The sequence below is a fragment of the Mobula birostris genome, chromosome 26 (assembly GCF_030028105.1).
Source record: "Mobula birostris isolate sMobBir1 chromosome 26, sMobBir1.hap1, whole genome shotgun sequence".
NCBI lineage: Eukaryota > Metazoa > Chordata > Chondrichthyes > Myliobatiformes > Myliobatidae > Mobula > Mobula birostris.
In genome coordinates this window covers 8,691,767-8,710,054 of record NC_092395.1, presented here as the reverse complement: position 1 = coordinate 8,710,054, position 18,288 = coordinate 8,691,767, and the positions used below count along the sequence as shown (strand labels likewise).

General features: G+C 38.0%; 1 protein-coding gene across 1 annotated transcript in view; it reads left to right on the top strand.

Moving 5' to 3' along the window:
• rexo1 (REX1, RNA exonuclease 1 homolog) overlaps positions 1 to 17,177 on the top strand; it is a 91,214-nt gene extending 74,037 nt beyond the window's left edge. Inside the window, exons 12-16 of the mRNA XM_072244124.1 lie at positions 1,804 to 1,914; positions 2,659 to 2,774; positions 4,586 to 4,724; positions 7,567 to 7,687; positions 13,145 to 17,177. Coding sequence (XP_072100225.1) covers positions 1,804 to 1,914; positions 2,659 to 2,774; positions 4,586 to 4,724; positions 7,567 to 7,687; positions 13,145 to 13,233 — 576 coding nt within the window. The 3' untranslated portion in view covers positions 13,234 to 17,177. The remainder of the gene's footprint in view (positions 1 to 1,803; positions 1,915 to 2,658; positions 2,775 to 4,585; positions 4,725 to 7,566; positions 7,688 to 13,144) is intronic.
• Positions 17,178 to 18,288: the final 1,111 nt, after the last annotated feature.

Here is an 18,288-nt window from a genome sequence, read left to right as displayed (position 1 = left end):
TTTATATATGTTCTTTTGTGGGCCACTCCCCCTCATTCTGTATTTACCAAACTTGAATAAGTTTCATGATTGTTTAGGAGTTGAGAAGCAGTGTGACTTTAATAGAATGAAAAATGCTTAAAATTATATGATCAGTAATAAAATAACTGAAGTTGAAAATTCACTGGGGTCTTTACAGCTTTAGTATTTTTCAATTTGTTTGCGACATCTTGGAGTTTACAATACAATGTAAGAAACGAATCCCCAGTGATACAAGAGTACTTTTCCCTCTTTCTGTTAACAATGGCAAAATAGTTGGATTTGGCTGCCTCAGTAGCATTGAGTAGTAGTTCTGTGACTCTGGCTGCCTGAATGGCATCAAATAATAGTTGTGTGACTATCACAATAAAGTACCTTAAATCTTTCTTGCTGATTGATGTTTGAATGAAATATGAAATGCATAACTTCCTGTTGTATCAGAATCTACTGTAGAGTCAAATTAACTTGACTAAGGAGATCCAATTACTGATCTGTGATAAAATTGCTAATTATTTATGGCTCAATTAGTAGCACACAGTGCTGAGAGATTGGTGGAATTGGGTCACACTAGAGACTTGTGCTCACAAATATAGGTTAGCATCCTTGTGCAGTACTGGGAGTAATATTAAAAGTCCTATCATTTGGACGGGACTTTTAAACTGCCCCATCTGAGCATAAGGCTCCTAACTACCATTTTGAGATTGTAAGGAGGTTGAGTGTTGCTGCTGAGGCATAGTTGTACATAGTAATTTATCTAATTTTGATCCATCCAGCTAATATTTATTCCACAATCAACTTCATTAAATCTAGGTATTATCACATTGGTGTTTGGGACCTTACTTGGCTGAGTAGAAAGCCTTAGTTTCTACACTGCACCAGTGATTACAGTCAAAATAATTTATTATAGTGCACCTTGAGATGTCTTGAGGGAGTGAAAGTGGAATATAAAAGGAAGTCTTTCCATGTTGCATCAGCAGTAGGGATGCCAAGAGAGGCAAATTTTCCACACATTTATAAATTTGTCTCCCTCTTTTAACACCAATTGATATCAGAATCTGGTTTATTATCACTGGCATATGTAATGAAATTAGTTGTTTTGCAGCAGTAATACAGAGCAATACAAAAAAAAATTCTATAGGTTACAAAAAGAAATATAAAAATAAATAATACAAAGAGAGCAAGATAGTATTTCAGAAACACAAGGTTCTGCAGATGCTGGAGTTTTTGTTAGACACCATGGTAGCACAGCGGTTACCGTGATGCTGCTGCAGGTGGGGGTGTTCCAGAAATCAATTGTAGCACCATTCTGTAAGGAGTCTATTCCTCCCGTTCATTCGATGTTTCTGGCTGAGACCCTTCATCAAGACTGGAAAGGATGGGGGAAGATGCCAGAATGAAGAGGTTGGGAGGGGCTGGAGGAAGGAGGACAAGCTGGAAGGTGTACACATGGTCGAAAAGTCGGAAGGCAGCAGAAATCACAGTGGGGGTGCAGGGATGGAGAATCTCAGTGAATTCCTGTTGAAGAGAGAGTTTAAACTTCAGGATAGGCACCCCTTCAAAGAGACTTCGCAGCAGAGCAGCAAATCATAAACACAAGCTTCTGCAGATGCTGGAAAATCACTAGCTAAGAGCAAAAAATTACAAAGGAAGCTTTGAGGAAAATGTACAGAAACCAGAAAATTTAAACAAAATTGTTTAATATTTTACCATTTGTAATAATTATGTATTATTTTTTGTTACAATTATTCATGGAATGATGATACAGTAAATACATTCTATTTGTAGCAACATGTTCAGGATGGTCGCAAAGAAAACTTAGCTGGCTTTATGAAGACCTTCGAAAAAGCAATGCCACCAGATGAAAGCCCGGGAGTCTTTGCTCTGGATTGTGAAATGGTAGAAAATTTGTTCCTCATTCTGTAACTGCTTCAAGAAAGTGTAATCATGCTTACTGCATTATTAAACTCCTAGATCAGCTATGATGATTCAGTAATGTAATTTTCCACTAACTAAAGTTAACCTAATGAACATGTGATATCATTGGGCAGAGATGTAGGGATAGGTTAGCTCTACTTTACAAGGAAAGTTTAAGGAAAACTATAAAAGATATTGATGATATTGCTGTGGCTGTTATTCGGTGTTTAACTGAACTTTAAACAATCAAGTAATGATCAACATAGCTTGAGAGTAATGGGTTGAACAAAATAGTATGTGGTCTATAGCACAAATAGCTACATAGTCTGTTTCTGGAATGATTTTATTTGCATTAGAGCAAACATAAGGTTTGAGGTTTGCATTAGGATTTTCTTTCTAATGTTATGAACTGGTTGCTTTAAGCATTTCCAATGGATATCTTTCTTCAGTATATTTTCAATTGATTTGTAGAGTGATTTAAGATCTTTTTTTTAAGTTTAGTTGGTCATTATAACATTTTTTTGAAGAAAACTATATGTTGGTTAACTTTTCAAAACTAAACATCATAGAAGTTTGTCCACCCTGGGCAATGTTTCTGTAGGTGTCCAAACTGTTAACGCTGCTATAAAATTTAATATAAATTAGAAAGTTTAATACTATGAGGCTTCGTGATATAATGACATGTTTTCATGAATACGTTTAACAAATGGGTTATTTTCTTTCTAGTGCTACACAAAGCAAGGCTTGGAGCTGACCAGGTTGACTGTTATAGACTCTGATCTAAAGGTGGTGTATGATACATTTGTCAAACCAGACAATAAGGTCATTGATTACAACACCAGGTACGTTAATTAAATTAACAGTTGGAGTTCTTTTTGCAGCCTTTTAGAATTAGCCTCACATATCAGATGTTTTCTGCAGTTTTCTTTTCAAAACTCGTACTATAGTAGGATCAATTTTTTCAAGAAACCGATTGCCACCTATCACGTGCCAGTCCCACCCCTCCCCTTTGCCTCTTCATATTAACAATTTTCTCTCTTCTCAGTCCAGATGAAGGGTCTCAACCCAATAATCGACTGTCCATTTCCCTCCACAGATGCTGCCTGACTTGCTGAATTCCTCCAGCAGCTATTTTTTGTTCCAAATTCCAGCATCTTCAGTCTCTTGTGCATGTACCCTACATTAGAAAATCGACCATTTTTATTCAGAAAGGTTACTAGTCATTCTGTAGAGCATATTTTATTTCATGACTAATATTGTGGCCTCAGATATTATACTGGTCACTTTCATCGTTTATAGCTGCTGTCTCACATATTTGTACAACTGTTTGTTGTATTATAACAGTAACAGTGTCAGTGACATTATACTCTCTTACATAAACACGTACCTCATACTTTGTCAACCTCTCAGTCTTCAGGCCATGACACTCAGGGACTTGTGCTAATATTATTTTGTGACTGTATGTGCTGAATTGTGACTATATGTGCTGTGTTGTGCACCTTGGCTTCAGGGCAGGGGTTCCCACATTTTTATGTCATGGACCCCTACCATTAACTGAGAGGTCCATGAGCCCCAGGTTGGGAGCCCCTGCCCCATTTAGCTTTATACATATTGTTACGTACCCCGTAACTGGGTTGCCAAACCAGCAGAAATGGACCACTCAGTTGGAGTCTGGATTACTGGAACTAAGGAAGTTTTATTAAAGAAATAAGTAACACAGTACTCTAATCGTAAGGTTATAAATGCAACAGGTTAGCAGTGATAAAACACGCATGTACACAGAACTAGGATAATAGGAATCAATCAAGCTCTATTGCAGTCTAGGGGTAAAATGATCAGTCTCAAGTGATGCAGAGCTCAGTTCAGCTTAGTACAGTTCGCAGTAATGGCTGTTGTACAGTTAGAGAGAGAGAGAAGGATGATATGCAAATCGAATTCAGACAGACCTTGATGTTTTCTGCAGTTAGCTTTTGGGCGAGCCCTTTTTAATGTCTTCTGAGGTCACCGACTGTGACCCCTCCGTTCCGGATACGATCGTTCTTCCCCGATGAACCCGGCACCCAGGCAAGGGCGGACACACACACCAGGTTCCCGCCGATCGTACCTTTTCACCCTGTGCATCTATGGTCGGTCCCGCGACCAGACCTCCAAACCTCCCACCAACTTGTGGGGGCACACCACACTTCCAGGGTCTCGTGATCTCGTGGTGTCTGTCTTGCCTTAGCGAACCTGTTCCTTTTATTCCCCCTGCTGGGTTATCACCTGTCCATCAAACTTCAAACAGTTCAGGTTCAAAGCAACCCGTCTGTCAATACTCAGAACTATGTCTCTTTTCGTTAATCTCTCTCGTCTCTCATTAACATTTTGAGCGCTTCTCCCTTTGTCTCTCTTATCTCTCTCATCAGCATCAATCTTCTGATAACTTGGTCTTTCGTCACAATATGTATGGTTGAATGATGAGGAACAATGTTTCATTTAGTCATATACATGTGTGTGGTTCATTGACAATAAACTTGAACAGACAGATTCCTCACTCTCTCTGGTGTTCATTAGGGCATCTTACTAGTTTATAGTGAGATTTTATTTGAATCTTTGTACTGATATGAAGGACACATTCATAATGAGAGGTCTTATTCTTCTGTGCTCATTGTAGATTTTCTGGAGTAACAGAGGAGGATATGGCAAACACAACAATCACTATCCGTGATGTACAGGCAGTATTACTGAATATGTTCAGTGCTGCCACCATATTAATTGGGCACAGCTTGGAAAGTGATTTATTTGCACTAAAGGTATGTTCTTTAAACATAACTAATAATTTTAATTCACTCCTTCAAGCAAATGTTGCAGCATTTAACATAAATCTTGCTGTAATCCTGCAGCAAATTGCAATTGCAGAGTAATTATTACTTAGAAAAGTATAGAGTATTATGATCTACAGTAGACTTTTATTTTTGAAATAATTAAAGCATTTCTCAATTTTAAAAATATTCAAAATGTCTTTGTTATTACTTTATGCAGGAATTTGCATCCCATTTGCTGATTAATCGGATTAACTATATGATGGTGGAAAGGAAATTGTACATATCTAGGAGTCTTATTATCCAAAATACCATTTAATGTAGATACATACTTGGAATCGGCCTTTTTACAATTAATCCAAACATGCAGTAGAGAACTCTGAAAATTAATCAGAGAATGGGCTGCAATGAGTTTTCTGCAACTAAAACAAAGGCAATGATTAGCAGCCAGTCAGATGTTGATATAACCTGTCTGAGCTAGTGAACTGTTCATTTGATCTATCCCACTGTCCTTCTCATGGGTCTCGGGCAGAGAGCTGTATCCTGGTTGCACGTCATGTCAGTTCCCCTTCCGATTCCCACTCCCACCTGTCCACCCTCCACCTTCCCTTCTGGCAGGATGAGGGAGACCCAATGCAAAGTGGAGAAGCAACACTTCATATTCTGCCTGGTTAGTCTCCAATCCAGTGGCATGAGTACTGAACTCCCCAATTTTTGGTATCCTCCCCCACCCCCATAACTCTTGATGGTCCTCCTCTAGTTTATCCGATTTTTGTCTCCGTTCCCTTGTACTTCCCAGTTGCCTTTCACCTAACCTCTCCTCCACCTGATTGTTGTTTCCAACTGCCATTCATTTTTCCCTTCATGGTAACTTCACTCAACCCAACACTGGGGACCCAACCAACTCCACAGTCTATGGACCCTACAACTCCTGTTCTCAATATTGTTTGTTTAATAATTATTAATATTATTTTTTTAATTTTTGGATTTGCACAATTTGGTGTATTTTTGTACATTGGTTGTCAGTCTGTGTAGTTTTTGTCACTGATTTTATTGTGTTACTTTGTATTTATTGTGAATGCCTGCAAGAAAATGAATCTCAGGGTAGTATATTGTGATACGTGTATGTACTTTGATAATAGATTTACTTTAAATTTGAATGTTTTCTCAGGTAGTCTTTGTGCTTCTGTTTATTTCTTTCCAGCAGCTGTCTCCAAACTTCACTCTGTCTCCAATCATTTCCCCTGGATTGCTCCATCTGTTTTCTTCCCCTTATTTTCACTTTTCTCTCACTTTGTCTCCATCTCTCATTCACCTGCTACTCCATCCTGACCACTTCCTCTACCTGGCACAACCTACCTGTCACCTTACACACGCCATCTCTGTCCACCAATTGCCACTTTTCCTACCACTCCCTTTCTCTGCATACTGGCAATCTTCCATCTTCACTTGTAGTCTTGATGCAGGGTTTTGGCCTGGAACATGGTCAGTTCCTTTCCTCCCAAAGATGCTGCATGACTTGCTGAATTCTTCCAGTAGATTGTTTGTTGCTCCAGATTCCAGCATCTACAATCTTACAGAAAACTATATAGTGCTGTGCAGACCCTTCAGCCCATACTGTTGTGCTGACCTTTTAACCTATTCCAAAATCAATCTTAACGCTCTATATATAGCCCTTTACTCTCTATCATCCTTTTTCAGTTCCTTTTTTTAATCAATCGCCCATCCCTTTCAAAGCATGAACGTGTCGATTTTACCAAATATGTCCCTGTCTTTCTGAGATCTGCATGCGAAACTTTCCAGTCAAGTTTTCATCTGGTCATGATTTGAAACAAATTCTTTTCAAACTCCAACAATACCGCATCATCTCTGTGTTCACTGATCAACATTGAATCCCTATCGATACCTTAAATTTAATATTCCTACCTCCTGCCTGTAATGCTGCCGGTGTTTAGGGCAGCAGTGAACGGCCTCCATCTCTGGTGATGTTCAGGGTCTCCTTCATCATGTTAGAAGCTGTTTTCACTACTGTCAGTCATGCAAGTTCCAGGTGTAAACTTGGGAATATTATCACACTCAGATGTAGAAGGATTTTTTTATTGCTATTTCTGAGACAGTTTTGTTTTGCCAGTCAGAGTTGTTATCCCTGAGTTGAACCCCCAAACCTGGAGGATCGGTGGACCACTCTTAGTCTGGCCTCTACCCTCCGACATGGTTGACTCTACCAGGGGATAAAAACATAAAGCCCTGACTTCAGCCAACACAGCTCTCTGGGTCATTGAGGCATGCAGGCCTCTAAACCATGACAAGTTTGTTGTCCTCTTGGAGGAAATGTAATATTCTCCTCATTGTTAGTTAGCTCTTTACAAGGCTTTGCTTCCCCCCCCCCCCCCACATCTTTCAAACTCTCACAAATCTCGCTCCCATTTCTGAGCTCTTAAACACATGTCACATTTTAATTGTTTGATAGCCACGTCTTCATTTGCTTCATTGTTCAGTCCTGGATTTCACTTATTAGACCTCTGTTATGAATTGCTTTCCCTTTTTGAGAATCTCCTTAAGAATTTCTTTGTGGACAAGCTTTTGGTTGCTATCCTAATATTCTTTTTCATGCCTTGCTGTCAAATTTAATTTGATACCATTCCTGTGAAGCACTCCGGGGATATGTTTTAAATGCTATATAAATCAAAGTTCTGTTGATGTACATTCAACTACAGTTTGGCTGGTAAGTTTAAAACAAATGCAGAGGAGATTGATTCTTACGAACTCCAATAAATAATTAGAAAAAATAGATATATAATGGAGTCAGTACACTATATTTCTTTCTCCCCAGCTTATACATAGCACAGTGATTGATACAGCGATTGTGTTTCCACATCGGCTGGGATTGCCATATAAAAGAGCACTGAAAAATTTAATGGCAGACTACCTCAAGCGCATTATCCAGGATAATGGTAAGTTCTCAATGGTGAAGCAAAGTTTCTATTATCTGTGAATTTACACGCTAGGAACTCTAGTTATGTGAAAATAATCTTATTAAATATTTAAATGAATTTACTTTAGCTTTGAAATTGTTAATATTGAATCTAAAGAATTAGATAGAACATAGCACAGCACATTGCGGTCCCTTTGACTCACAATGTTGTACTGACCTTTTAACCAACCCATAAGGTCAATCTAAACCTTCTCCTTCTGCATAACCCTGCATTTGTCTCTATCACTCTTGTGCCTATCTAAGAGTTACTTGTATACTGTAATCCATCTGCCTCAACCACCACCCTGGCAGGGTGTTCTTTGCATCACTCTTTGATATCTCAGTTTCCTTCCCTTGAAGACCAACTTTAGCTTCTACCGTGCCTGCATTGAATGGTACTGTGGTCAAAGTGTTCCTCCAGAGACCACAGTTAAGTAAGCTTCAATGCGGTCACGGAAGAAGATAAAGTTGGTAGGTGGTCCTTATTGTCCTTGTGAGGAACTATAAGAAAAAAAGATGTTCATGCTCAGACCATTTACCTCATGGAGTAAGCTGTTAACGTGATAATCCTTCAATCACCTTAAAATTAGGGCCCCTTAAATTCACTGTTTCCAACTTTGGATAAAGATTCTGACTGTCCACTCTATCCATGCCTCTTATCATACGTAATTAACACCAGCAGAACAAGATATGCCAGTAATATCCCATTACCCTTCTGCTAAGTAGGCTATAGATGACTGGAGATTGGAAATGTGTGCAGTTAAACTGAAAAAGCATTTCTACAACTTCTTAAAGCTTGGGTCCAATCAACTAATTGCATCTTAAAGAGCTGATCTGTCATCAATTTAAATCATTTGTCAGTGTGTCAAGGCTACAAGCCATCGACTGGAAAGCAACAAGTTGGCAAGATAATGCTCAAAATTCTTTAAAATTCCTTTGTATCAAATAATTATATCATCTTGTTTTTAAGTGTCTTAGTCTCTCTAAATATTGAATAATCTTACTGTGAATAGGACAATGCAAAACCTTGAAATGTAACTGCAATATTTCTCAACGCTCTTCGAAAGAGGTCAAATAATCGTTCTTGAAAATTGCTATGGCACATTGAAATAAATTAGTCTTCTATTTGTCCCTGCTCATAAATACCAGCACATAGGAAAGGAATTCTTAAAGATTTTTTTCCTGTATCTTTTTATTATAAAATCACAATTTTGTAATGTTTGTGGTGAAAATCCAGTGCCAATGCTGTACTGTATCATGCCCACTGTAGCTGACAAGTTCAAATGAAACTACTGAAACCACTAGGGGATCGGCTGTACTGGATTGGGTAATGTGTAATGAACTGGAGGTGATTAGAGAGATTGAGGTGAAGGAACCCTTAGGAGGCAGTGATCATAACATGATTGAGTTCACTGTGAAATCTGAAAAAGAGAAGCCGAAATCCGATGTGTTGGTATTTCAGTGGAGTAAAGGAAATTACAGTGGCATGAGAGAGGAACTGGCCAAAGTTGACTAGAAAGGGACACTGGCGGGAAGGACGGCAGAGCAGCAGTGGCTGGAGTTTATGCGAGAAGTGAGGAAGGTGCAAGACAGGTATATTCCAAAAAAGAAGAAATTTTCGAATGGCAAAAGGATTCAACCGTGGCTGACAAGAGAAGTCAAAGCCAAAGTTAAAGCAAAGGAGAGGGCATACAAGGAAGCAAAAATTAGTGGGAAGACAGAGGATTGGAAAGTTTTTAAAAGCTTATAGAAGGAAACTAAGAAGGTCATTAAGAGGAAAAAGATGAACTATGAAAGGAAGCTAGCAAATAATATCAAAGAGGATACTAAAAGCTTTTTCAAGCATATAAAGAGTAAAAGACAGGTGAGAGTAGATATAGGACCGATAGAAAATGATGCTGGAGAAATTGTAATGGGAGATAAGGAGGTGGTGGAGGAACTGAACGAGTATTTTACATCAGTCTTCTCTGAGGAAGACATCAGTATACCGGACACTCAAGGGTGGCAGGGAAGAGAAGTGTGCGCAGTCACAATTACGACAGAGAAAGTACTCTGGAAGCTGAATAGTCTAAAGGTAGATAAATCTTCCAGACCAGATGGAATGCACCCTCATGTTCTGAAAGAAGTAGCTGTGGAGATTGCAGAGGCATTAGCAATGATCTTTCAAAAGTCGATAGATTCTGGCATGGTTCCAGAGGACTGGAAGATTGCAAATGTCACTCCGCTATTTAAGAAGGGGGCAAGGAAGCAAGAAGGAAATTATAGACCTATTAGCTTGACATCGGTGGTGGGGAAGTTATTGGAGTCGATTGTCAAGAATGAGGTTACGGAGTACCTGGAGGCATATGACAAGATAGGCAGAACTCAGCATGGTTTCCTTAAAGGAAAATCCTGCCTGACAAGCCTATTGCAATTTTTTGAGGAAATTACAAGTAGGCTGGACAAGGGAGATGCAGTGGATGTTGTATATTTCGATTTTCAGAAGGCCTTTGACAAGGTGCCACACATGAGGCTACTTAACAAGATAAGAGCCCATGGAATTACGGGAAGTTACATACGTGGATAGGGCATTGGCTGATTGGCAGAAGACAGAGTGGGAATAAAGGGATCCTATTCTGGTTGGCTGCCGGTTACCAGTGGTGTTCCACAGGGGTCCGTGTTGGGGCTGCTGCTTTTTATGTTGTACATCAACGATTTGGATTATGGAATAGATGGCTTTGTGGCTAATTTTGCTCATGATATGAAGATAGGTGGAGGGGCCAGTAGTGCTGAGGAGACAGTCTGCAGAGAGACTTGGATAGATTGGAAGAATGGACAAAGAAGTGGCAAATGAAATACAATGTTGGAAAGTGTATGGTTATGCACTTTGGCAGAAGAAATAAACGGGCAGACTATTATTTAAATAGGGAGAGAATTCAAAGTTCTGAGATGCAATGGGACTTGGGAGTCCTTGTGCAGGATGCCCTTAAGGTTAACCTCCAGGTTGAGTCGGTGGTGAAGAAGGCAAATGCAATGTTGGTATCCATTTCTAGAGGAATAGAGTATAGGAGCAGGGATGTGATGTTGAGGCTCTATAAGGTGCTGATAAGACCTCACTTGGAGTACTGTGGGCAGTTTTGGTCTCCTTATTTAAGAAAGGATGTGCTGACGTTGGAGAGGGTACAGAGAAGATTCACTAGAATGATTCCAGGAATGAGAGGGTTGACATATGAGGAACGTTTGTCCGCTCTTGGACTGTATTTCTTGGAGTTTAGAAGAATGAGGGGGGACCTCATAGAAACATTTCAAATGTTGAAAGGCATGGACAGAGTGGATGTGGCAAAGTTGTTTCCCATGATGGGGGAGTCTAGTACGAGAGGGCATGACTTAAGGATTGAAGGGCGCCCATTCAGAACAGAGATGTTAAGAAATTTTTTCAGCCAGAGGGTGGTGAATCTATAGAATTTGTTGCCACGGGCGGCAGTGGAGGCCAAGTCATTGGGTGTATTTAAGGCAGAGATTGATAGGTATCTGTGTAGCCAGGGCATCAAAGGTTATGGTGAGAAGGCCGGGGAGTGGGACTAAATGGGAGAATGTATCAGCTCATGATAAAATGGCAGAGCAGACTCGATGGGCCGAACGGCTGAATTCTGCTCCTTTGTCTTATGGTCTTACTGGTGCTCAGTTGGCCAAACATAACTAAGCCCTCAGCCTGCACAATTGTGCTGTGGAAGTCCAGTCAGACCTGGCACAGTATCTGAAACCCTGTTCTTTGCACACTGGGAGGCAAAGGAGAAAGTAAGATATATTAAAGTTCTTTTAAAAATACATTATAATTTGATTTTAACTTTTTTCAGTTTTGCTTTTATTTATTTACTTCAACTTTAATTTTTAATAATTCCTTACAGACAGGGATGGAGATTTCCTATGTCACTGCTCTGTAATAGTGTAACATTAGCCATTGCACTACCGTACCAGCCCCAAAATTTGTTTTAATCAGGTTGTCATGGGTCCATTAGTAATTCCAAGTATTTTCTACAACTTACTCAAAATATTTGCGTCTTTTACCATGAGAATAATATTGGAAATTTTTAATCAATTTCAGGATTTCCAGGGGAGACTGCAAAGCAGCACCGTGCTTTTTTTGGGAGAGGCAGGCTCTCACTGCCTCTGTGTTTAACTATGCATTTTTGAACACTAGAATTTATTCTCAAACAGTATAATCTGAACCAGTTATGATTTTCTGTGGAATCAAGTTACCTTGGAATTGATTTGAAACTGTATGAGTTCTAATTACTTCAAAGCCATCCGTGAGATTCAAAACCATCTGAGAGGTTCAGGAATAATTATTACCATAAAACCACCAGGCTCCTGAACTAGCATGGATAACTTCATTCGCCTCAACTCTAAACTGATTCCACAATCTATGGACTCACTTTCAAAGACTCTACTACTCATATTCTTGGTGTTATTGATTAATTATCTTTTTTTGTATTTGCCTATTGGTTACTTGGTGGTTTTTATGTGTAGTTTTTCTTTCATTCATTCAATTGTATTTGTTCTACAAGAAAATGAATCTCAGGTTAATATATGGTGACATAATAAATACTTCAATAATAAATTTAATCTGAACTTTGAGAGGCATGTGACTTAACACCACCCTTGCATTAGATTGTATCTTGTCTTTTGCCCAGGATCATTTGCTAGCTTCAGTATATCACCTATTGCAATTACTAAAAATTGTCTACTACGTTCAAATTGCATCTTGTGGCGATAATCCATTATTACACTAGATTGTCTAAGTAAAAGAAAATCAAAAAGCTGCAGATGCTGGAAATCTAAAATAAAAACAGAACATGCTGGAAACACACTGCATTTCAGGGTGTATCTATGAAATGAAAAACGGGTAATATTTTGGATCAGGGGCCCTTTAGCCAGAAAGATTAACTCCATTTCTCCTTCCAGCGATGCATTCTGGCCATCTGAATGTTTCCAGTATTTCTAACTTTATGTAAGCAGGCTTTTTCCACTGAGATTGAATGAAACTAAAACTTAGAGGTCATGGATTGAAAGGTGAAATATTTAAGGAGAACCTTGGGGGTAAGATCATCTTCACTCAGAGGGTGGTGAGAGTGTGGAATGAGAAGGAGGTGATGGATTTGGGTTTGATTTCAATATTTAAGACTAATTTGGATAACTGCATGGAGGTCTATGAACCAGGTGTGGGTCGGTAGGAATAGACATAACAACAGTTCAGCATTGACTAGATGGGCCAAAGGGACTGTTTTTGTTCTGTATTACTCTGACTCCATTTTAGGAGATTCTCCAACATTGCCTTGACAAATAACATGGTTATAAAACGTATTAGTCACAGCAGATTGTTGAGTGCCTCAAATCTCGATGGTTATAAGATGAGACAATTTCTTCAGTAATTCTCATCTTTATTTCCATTTTCCAGTTGAAGGTCATGATTCCAGTGAAGATGCTTGTGCCTGTATGGAACTAATGATCTGGCGAATAAAAGAAGATGCAAAACTAAGAAGATGACATCTCCTGTGTCCATTTTTGTCATGCATGTAAAGAAATAACATTTCAACAAGATTCATAATGGGTATGAAGTGATAGGGATGTTACGATTTGTAGGATTTTTGAAAAACTAAAGGCAAAGTTTGGCTGTTTTTTTAGAAAGAAAAAAATGCAATCTGATTCAAAATTGCCTTTTTGTTTACAGTATTTATTTGGTTTTGTACATGCAGTAATCTTTTCAGAAAAATTGCCATGCCCGTTGTAAATGTTTAATTACCACAGTTCAACTACGTAGTATCATGACATTTCTGTGTAATGGCATTCCAAGAAACGCAGTCAATCTTACGGCAGCTGTTGTCTAACTCGAATGCGCCAAAAGCTAGTGAGTGGCATTTTTAAAGTCAGATTAAAGAAACTAATGGAATTTTGACCCAAAGCAAATATGCTTTTTCCTACCTTTTTGTTTCCTTTCCTGAGTTTAATGAATAATCTGGTATCCAGTGCCGAATAAAAATTAAAGGTATGATTCTTTTGTATGTAGTGCCTGCTCAATAACGTTTTCTATCTGCCGCACATGGTTCTTCAAAACTGTCCTAAAAGGATGGAATAGTGTGTTAGCTTTTATATCTAGTGTTGCATTATACTTGGGATATAGAAACTTACTGAGTTCTTCGGGCATCTCTTCCTCACTCCTTTCCCATTTTCTACCAAAAGGCAGAATAGACTTACACATTTTTTCTTTTAACTTTGTTTTGGTTAATCATCATCTCACCTCTGATACCTTTTTAATTGGCTTTAAGGGTCCATTATCAGAGAAGTATAGACCAAGCAAGGTACACGGTCTCCCTATTTCATTGGATATATAACTGCCTAATTTGATACCAAACTTCAAATTGTACTGGCTAATATTCTTTGTTACTAGATTGATCTTTTGTGTGCATTTTCTTGTACTGTAATTTAATTTTTATCATGCCAACTGTTGCATTGGAAGTGGAAAAATTATTTGAGAGTATCTAATGAATACGTAATTCTTAAATGTGATGCATTGTTTTCCTAACCTGTGTACAATAGAAATGCTCCCCAATCCCATCACAGTGCGCTTTTAAAAGGATGAACGAAATTGTTAAATATAAGTGTTTATACTCAAAATATCAGCTGTTTTTTTAATAGCTCAACATTGTTCATCAATGCTAATGTCTTTATTTTTAAAATGAATACTGCTTTTATATGCAGAGTATTTGATGGGTTGGATTTCCTTAAGAAAACTCCAAGGTTGGCAGTAGACACTTGCTATACTGAATATTCAAATAGAGCTGTAGTTGCACTTGCAGTTTTTGTACAGTAGTGTTCCTGTCCTGACTAGTTTTGTTTTTTGAGTAAGTTGTATAAATAGTTTAGATTCAGATTTATTTATCACATGTACAGCATGTTGAAGCACATAGTGGAATGCAGAATCTCTCATGTTTATTCAGTGAAATGCATCGTTTGCATTAACAACCAACACACCTAAGGATGTTCTGGGGGCAGCCCACGAGTGTCACCTCACATTCTGGCGTCTACATACCCACAATGCTTAGAATTGTTTACACTTATACTTTAATTTAATATTTAATTATTGAAGCTAGGTGAAAGCAGTTTGTGAGTATCACTGGAATCCAAGATTGTTCATGGAGCTGCTAAAATTCATTATATACAAGATCACTTGGTGTAAAGGAGTCTTTTACCTTCAAACAATTTTTGTTAGTTATGGATCTGCACAATAAGGTGAAAAGGTAGTCTTAATATTACCTTGGATAGCTGTATCATGGAGCAAAATGGGCTGGTGTCTCAAATGGAATTTCATTAACAATAAAAAGAACATTTCATTACTTAATATTACTGTGGACTTATTGAAAGTTAGTTGAATGCTAATCAGAGTGGGATAGATCCATACTGTAAGTATTTAGTGATTAGTTCCTAGGCAAGGCCAAATTGATGAACTTCAGTGAGTGGAAATGTGACTAGTACAGCTGGTCTCTGAGGTATTTGGAGAAGAGTCAGCTCATCTACTCTCTATCCAATCAGTGTATGTGTAAGGAGAAATGGTAAAGATCACTCTGGGTTACTAGAGAGCTCTAGCATACTGCAAACAATCCCTAAAGAAGCTAGTGACTTCAGGTCAAAAGAGTTAACTAAAGCAGGGGTCCCCAACCTTTTTTGCACCGCTGACCGGTTTTATATTGACAATATTCTTGCGGACTGGCGGACAGGAGGGTTGGGGGGGTGTTCAAGTTCAACAGTGGGCGTGACAGGGAATGAGGAAAGGTGCAGCTGACTCGTATCGTTTCATATCACCAAATCATATTGTTTCCACGCAGCCCGATAGGACATGCTTTGCGGCCTGGTACTGGTCTGCAGCCTGGTGGCCGCTGGACTAAAGAACAATAAATAAATCTGTTATCCAGTTTTTTTGAAGATGGTACTTAATTTTTATGAGTCTTTGAATAGGAACAAGAAGGTCTTTGAATAGAAACACAAGAAGTTGCATTTGCTGGAATCTAGTGGTTTGTTAATCTGTTCTGAATACCTTGATAAGTTATTGTGTTAAACCAAATTATTTTCACAGAGCTTCTTAACTGCTTAGCAGACAAAGGGTGCCATTTACCATGGTCTAATGCTGATCAGAAATCTCTGTTCTTTCCTGGTTTGAGCAGAGTGACTCATCTCAGGACAATCGTTTGCGGCATCATAATTTGCCTTGTTCTTTTCCTTAACCTAAAGACTTTATCTTGCTGTGCATGGTTGCTCTTCTGTAGGAGCTGCTGCTGTTTGTGGTAGGGTATGGTGGGGGTACATCTTCACTCAGGAATTTGCAATTCGCTGCAGCAGGAGTAGAGGAAGACTGTTCATGTTTAATTTTATTGAGTGTACAGCTTCAGCTGCAAATAAATATACCTTCATTGGCTAAGCTTCATCTTTTGACACTTTCGAAAAGGTTAGAGGCCACAGAGATGGAATAGCAAAGTAATTTTTAAATATATCCTCACAGCCCTGTTAGCAATAATTGTCCAGCTTTTTAACTGAATAACCCCAAGTTTTAATATATTGAATTATTAGTTACTGTGAAGGTTAAGCTATTATACAAGGGAACTAATTCTGAATCTCTGCTTCTGCCAGTATTCACCACCTTTCTTGATTTTTAGACTACTTAATTGAATAAGTCACTTCATGATGGCAGAACAGTCCATTAAAGGACAAAGCAAACGCTGACCTGCAGAGTTGCTTCCCTTGCTCACTGTTGGAGTGAGTGAGTGTTCAGACAATCTTTACTGTCCTAAAAGAATGGGCTCTGACTTTAGTTGGAAACTTTGGGTCAAAATAAAGAAAGAAGCACATTCAGTAAACTTGAGTTGCAACTGCTAACAAAATTAGTAAGTTTGGAGAAGAAGAAAGATTTTCTCAAGGTTGTTTGGTTTAACTACCATAAGACCAATAGTAAATCGACAAGTTTCACTAAACATGTACAGAAGATCAAAATATTTGCAACCATGATCTATTGAGTAATTTTAAAAATCTAAATAATTACCAAAGCAATTTGCTACTTATATGATTAATGTGCTACATATTATTTGTTGTTTGACTTTAATAGATGTAAAGAGCTAAGGTTCTTCATGAAAGTAATTATGTGATGGTTGAGCATTGGTCTGTGAACCAGAATGATGTTGAACCTTAAATGTTCCTTAACAATGCAAATAGTAAATTTTGTAAAGACTTGGTATTAAAAGGATGTAATTCCTCAATTTTTGTGGCTGTTCCCTCAGCAAAAAATAATTATGCTAATAATTTTAAAATGTGATAAGTTTAAATATATTACTGAAATTTTAAGCCAACCTTGCACATTGGATAAAAAACTAAACTTGTGTATAAACATTACTAAGAGCTATGACTATACAAAACATATACTGTAGTAATTTACATTGTTTTGCAATAAACTTTTTTTAAAAAGTGTAAGAATTTGTATTTACTTACATTTTAGTGTTTTTAATTGTACCTCAATTACTGTGAAAATTCTGCAGAAACATGATGCATCGCAACTGTTTTCAAATGGGTAGTTTTCACGAGGTAGTTTATATCTTACTGCTTTTCTCAGTACTTATTTATCAAGATTTCTTTTGTAATGGAATTGGGCCAATGGGGAAGAGAGTTTCCAGTCTTAACTCGTCCATTGTCATTGCCACAACAAAGCTTCAATCAATAGAGAAATCCAAAATCCAGAAATTATCAAGAGAGAGTGCAAGGTGGCACATTAACTCCTGTTGGTAATTAAAGGCAGCTAAAAATGGATTTGAAATATACAAGTAGATATCAAGAAAATTATTTAATGCATTAACTGATGTAGTTCATTAATTTATTTTTGTTGTAGAACTATGGATAAGCTTGACAGGAAAAGGTATTTTAAGATCTTTTCGGATGAAGTGGAATATACCTTATCTACAAAACCACGATTTTTGCCATTAAACTTGAAAACCATTGTGCCTCAAACACCAGTAACTCAGTGGTGCAAATGTTTGCTTAATAATGGATATTACTTTTTGGAGCCATTCCTTTTCAAAATTATTAACATTTTATGTTCTACAGTTATAACTTCAAATCCTGACGGATAGAAAAGCTTATTCTTGGGTGACTGTTTGATCTGAGTAGATTTTCTTTTCCAGGGATAGCCTCATCTGTTGACCTCTACACAATGTCTGTGACCTTTAGGGTTATGGGTGACCAGGGAGATCGAATTTGATAATCAGGAAGTCTTTTAACTTTTTCCTGTATTGTGTTTTTGGAAGCACATGGTATGTTGTCATCTGTTTCTTAAAGTTGAAAAGCTACATTGTGGTGGCATTGATCACCAATTGAGTTTTGCAGTGCAGTAAAGAGCTTTTAAGTGCTTAACTGACCAGTGAATACCAATGTTAATTTCTATATTGATTGGTGATTACCAAATTGACCTTGGACAGATTGGCTGATTGAACATCTGTTGTAGAAAGAGAAAGCTAATGCTAATTTTTGGAAACCTAATTTTCACCTGCTTGTATATGTTACTTT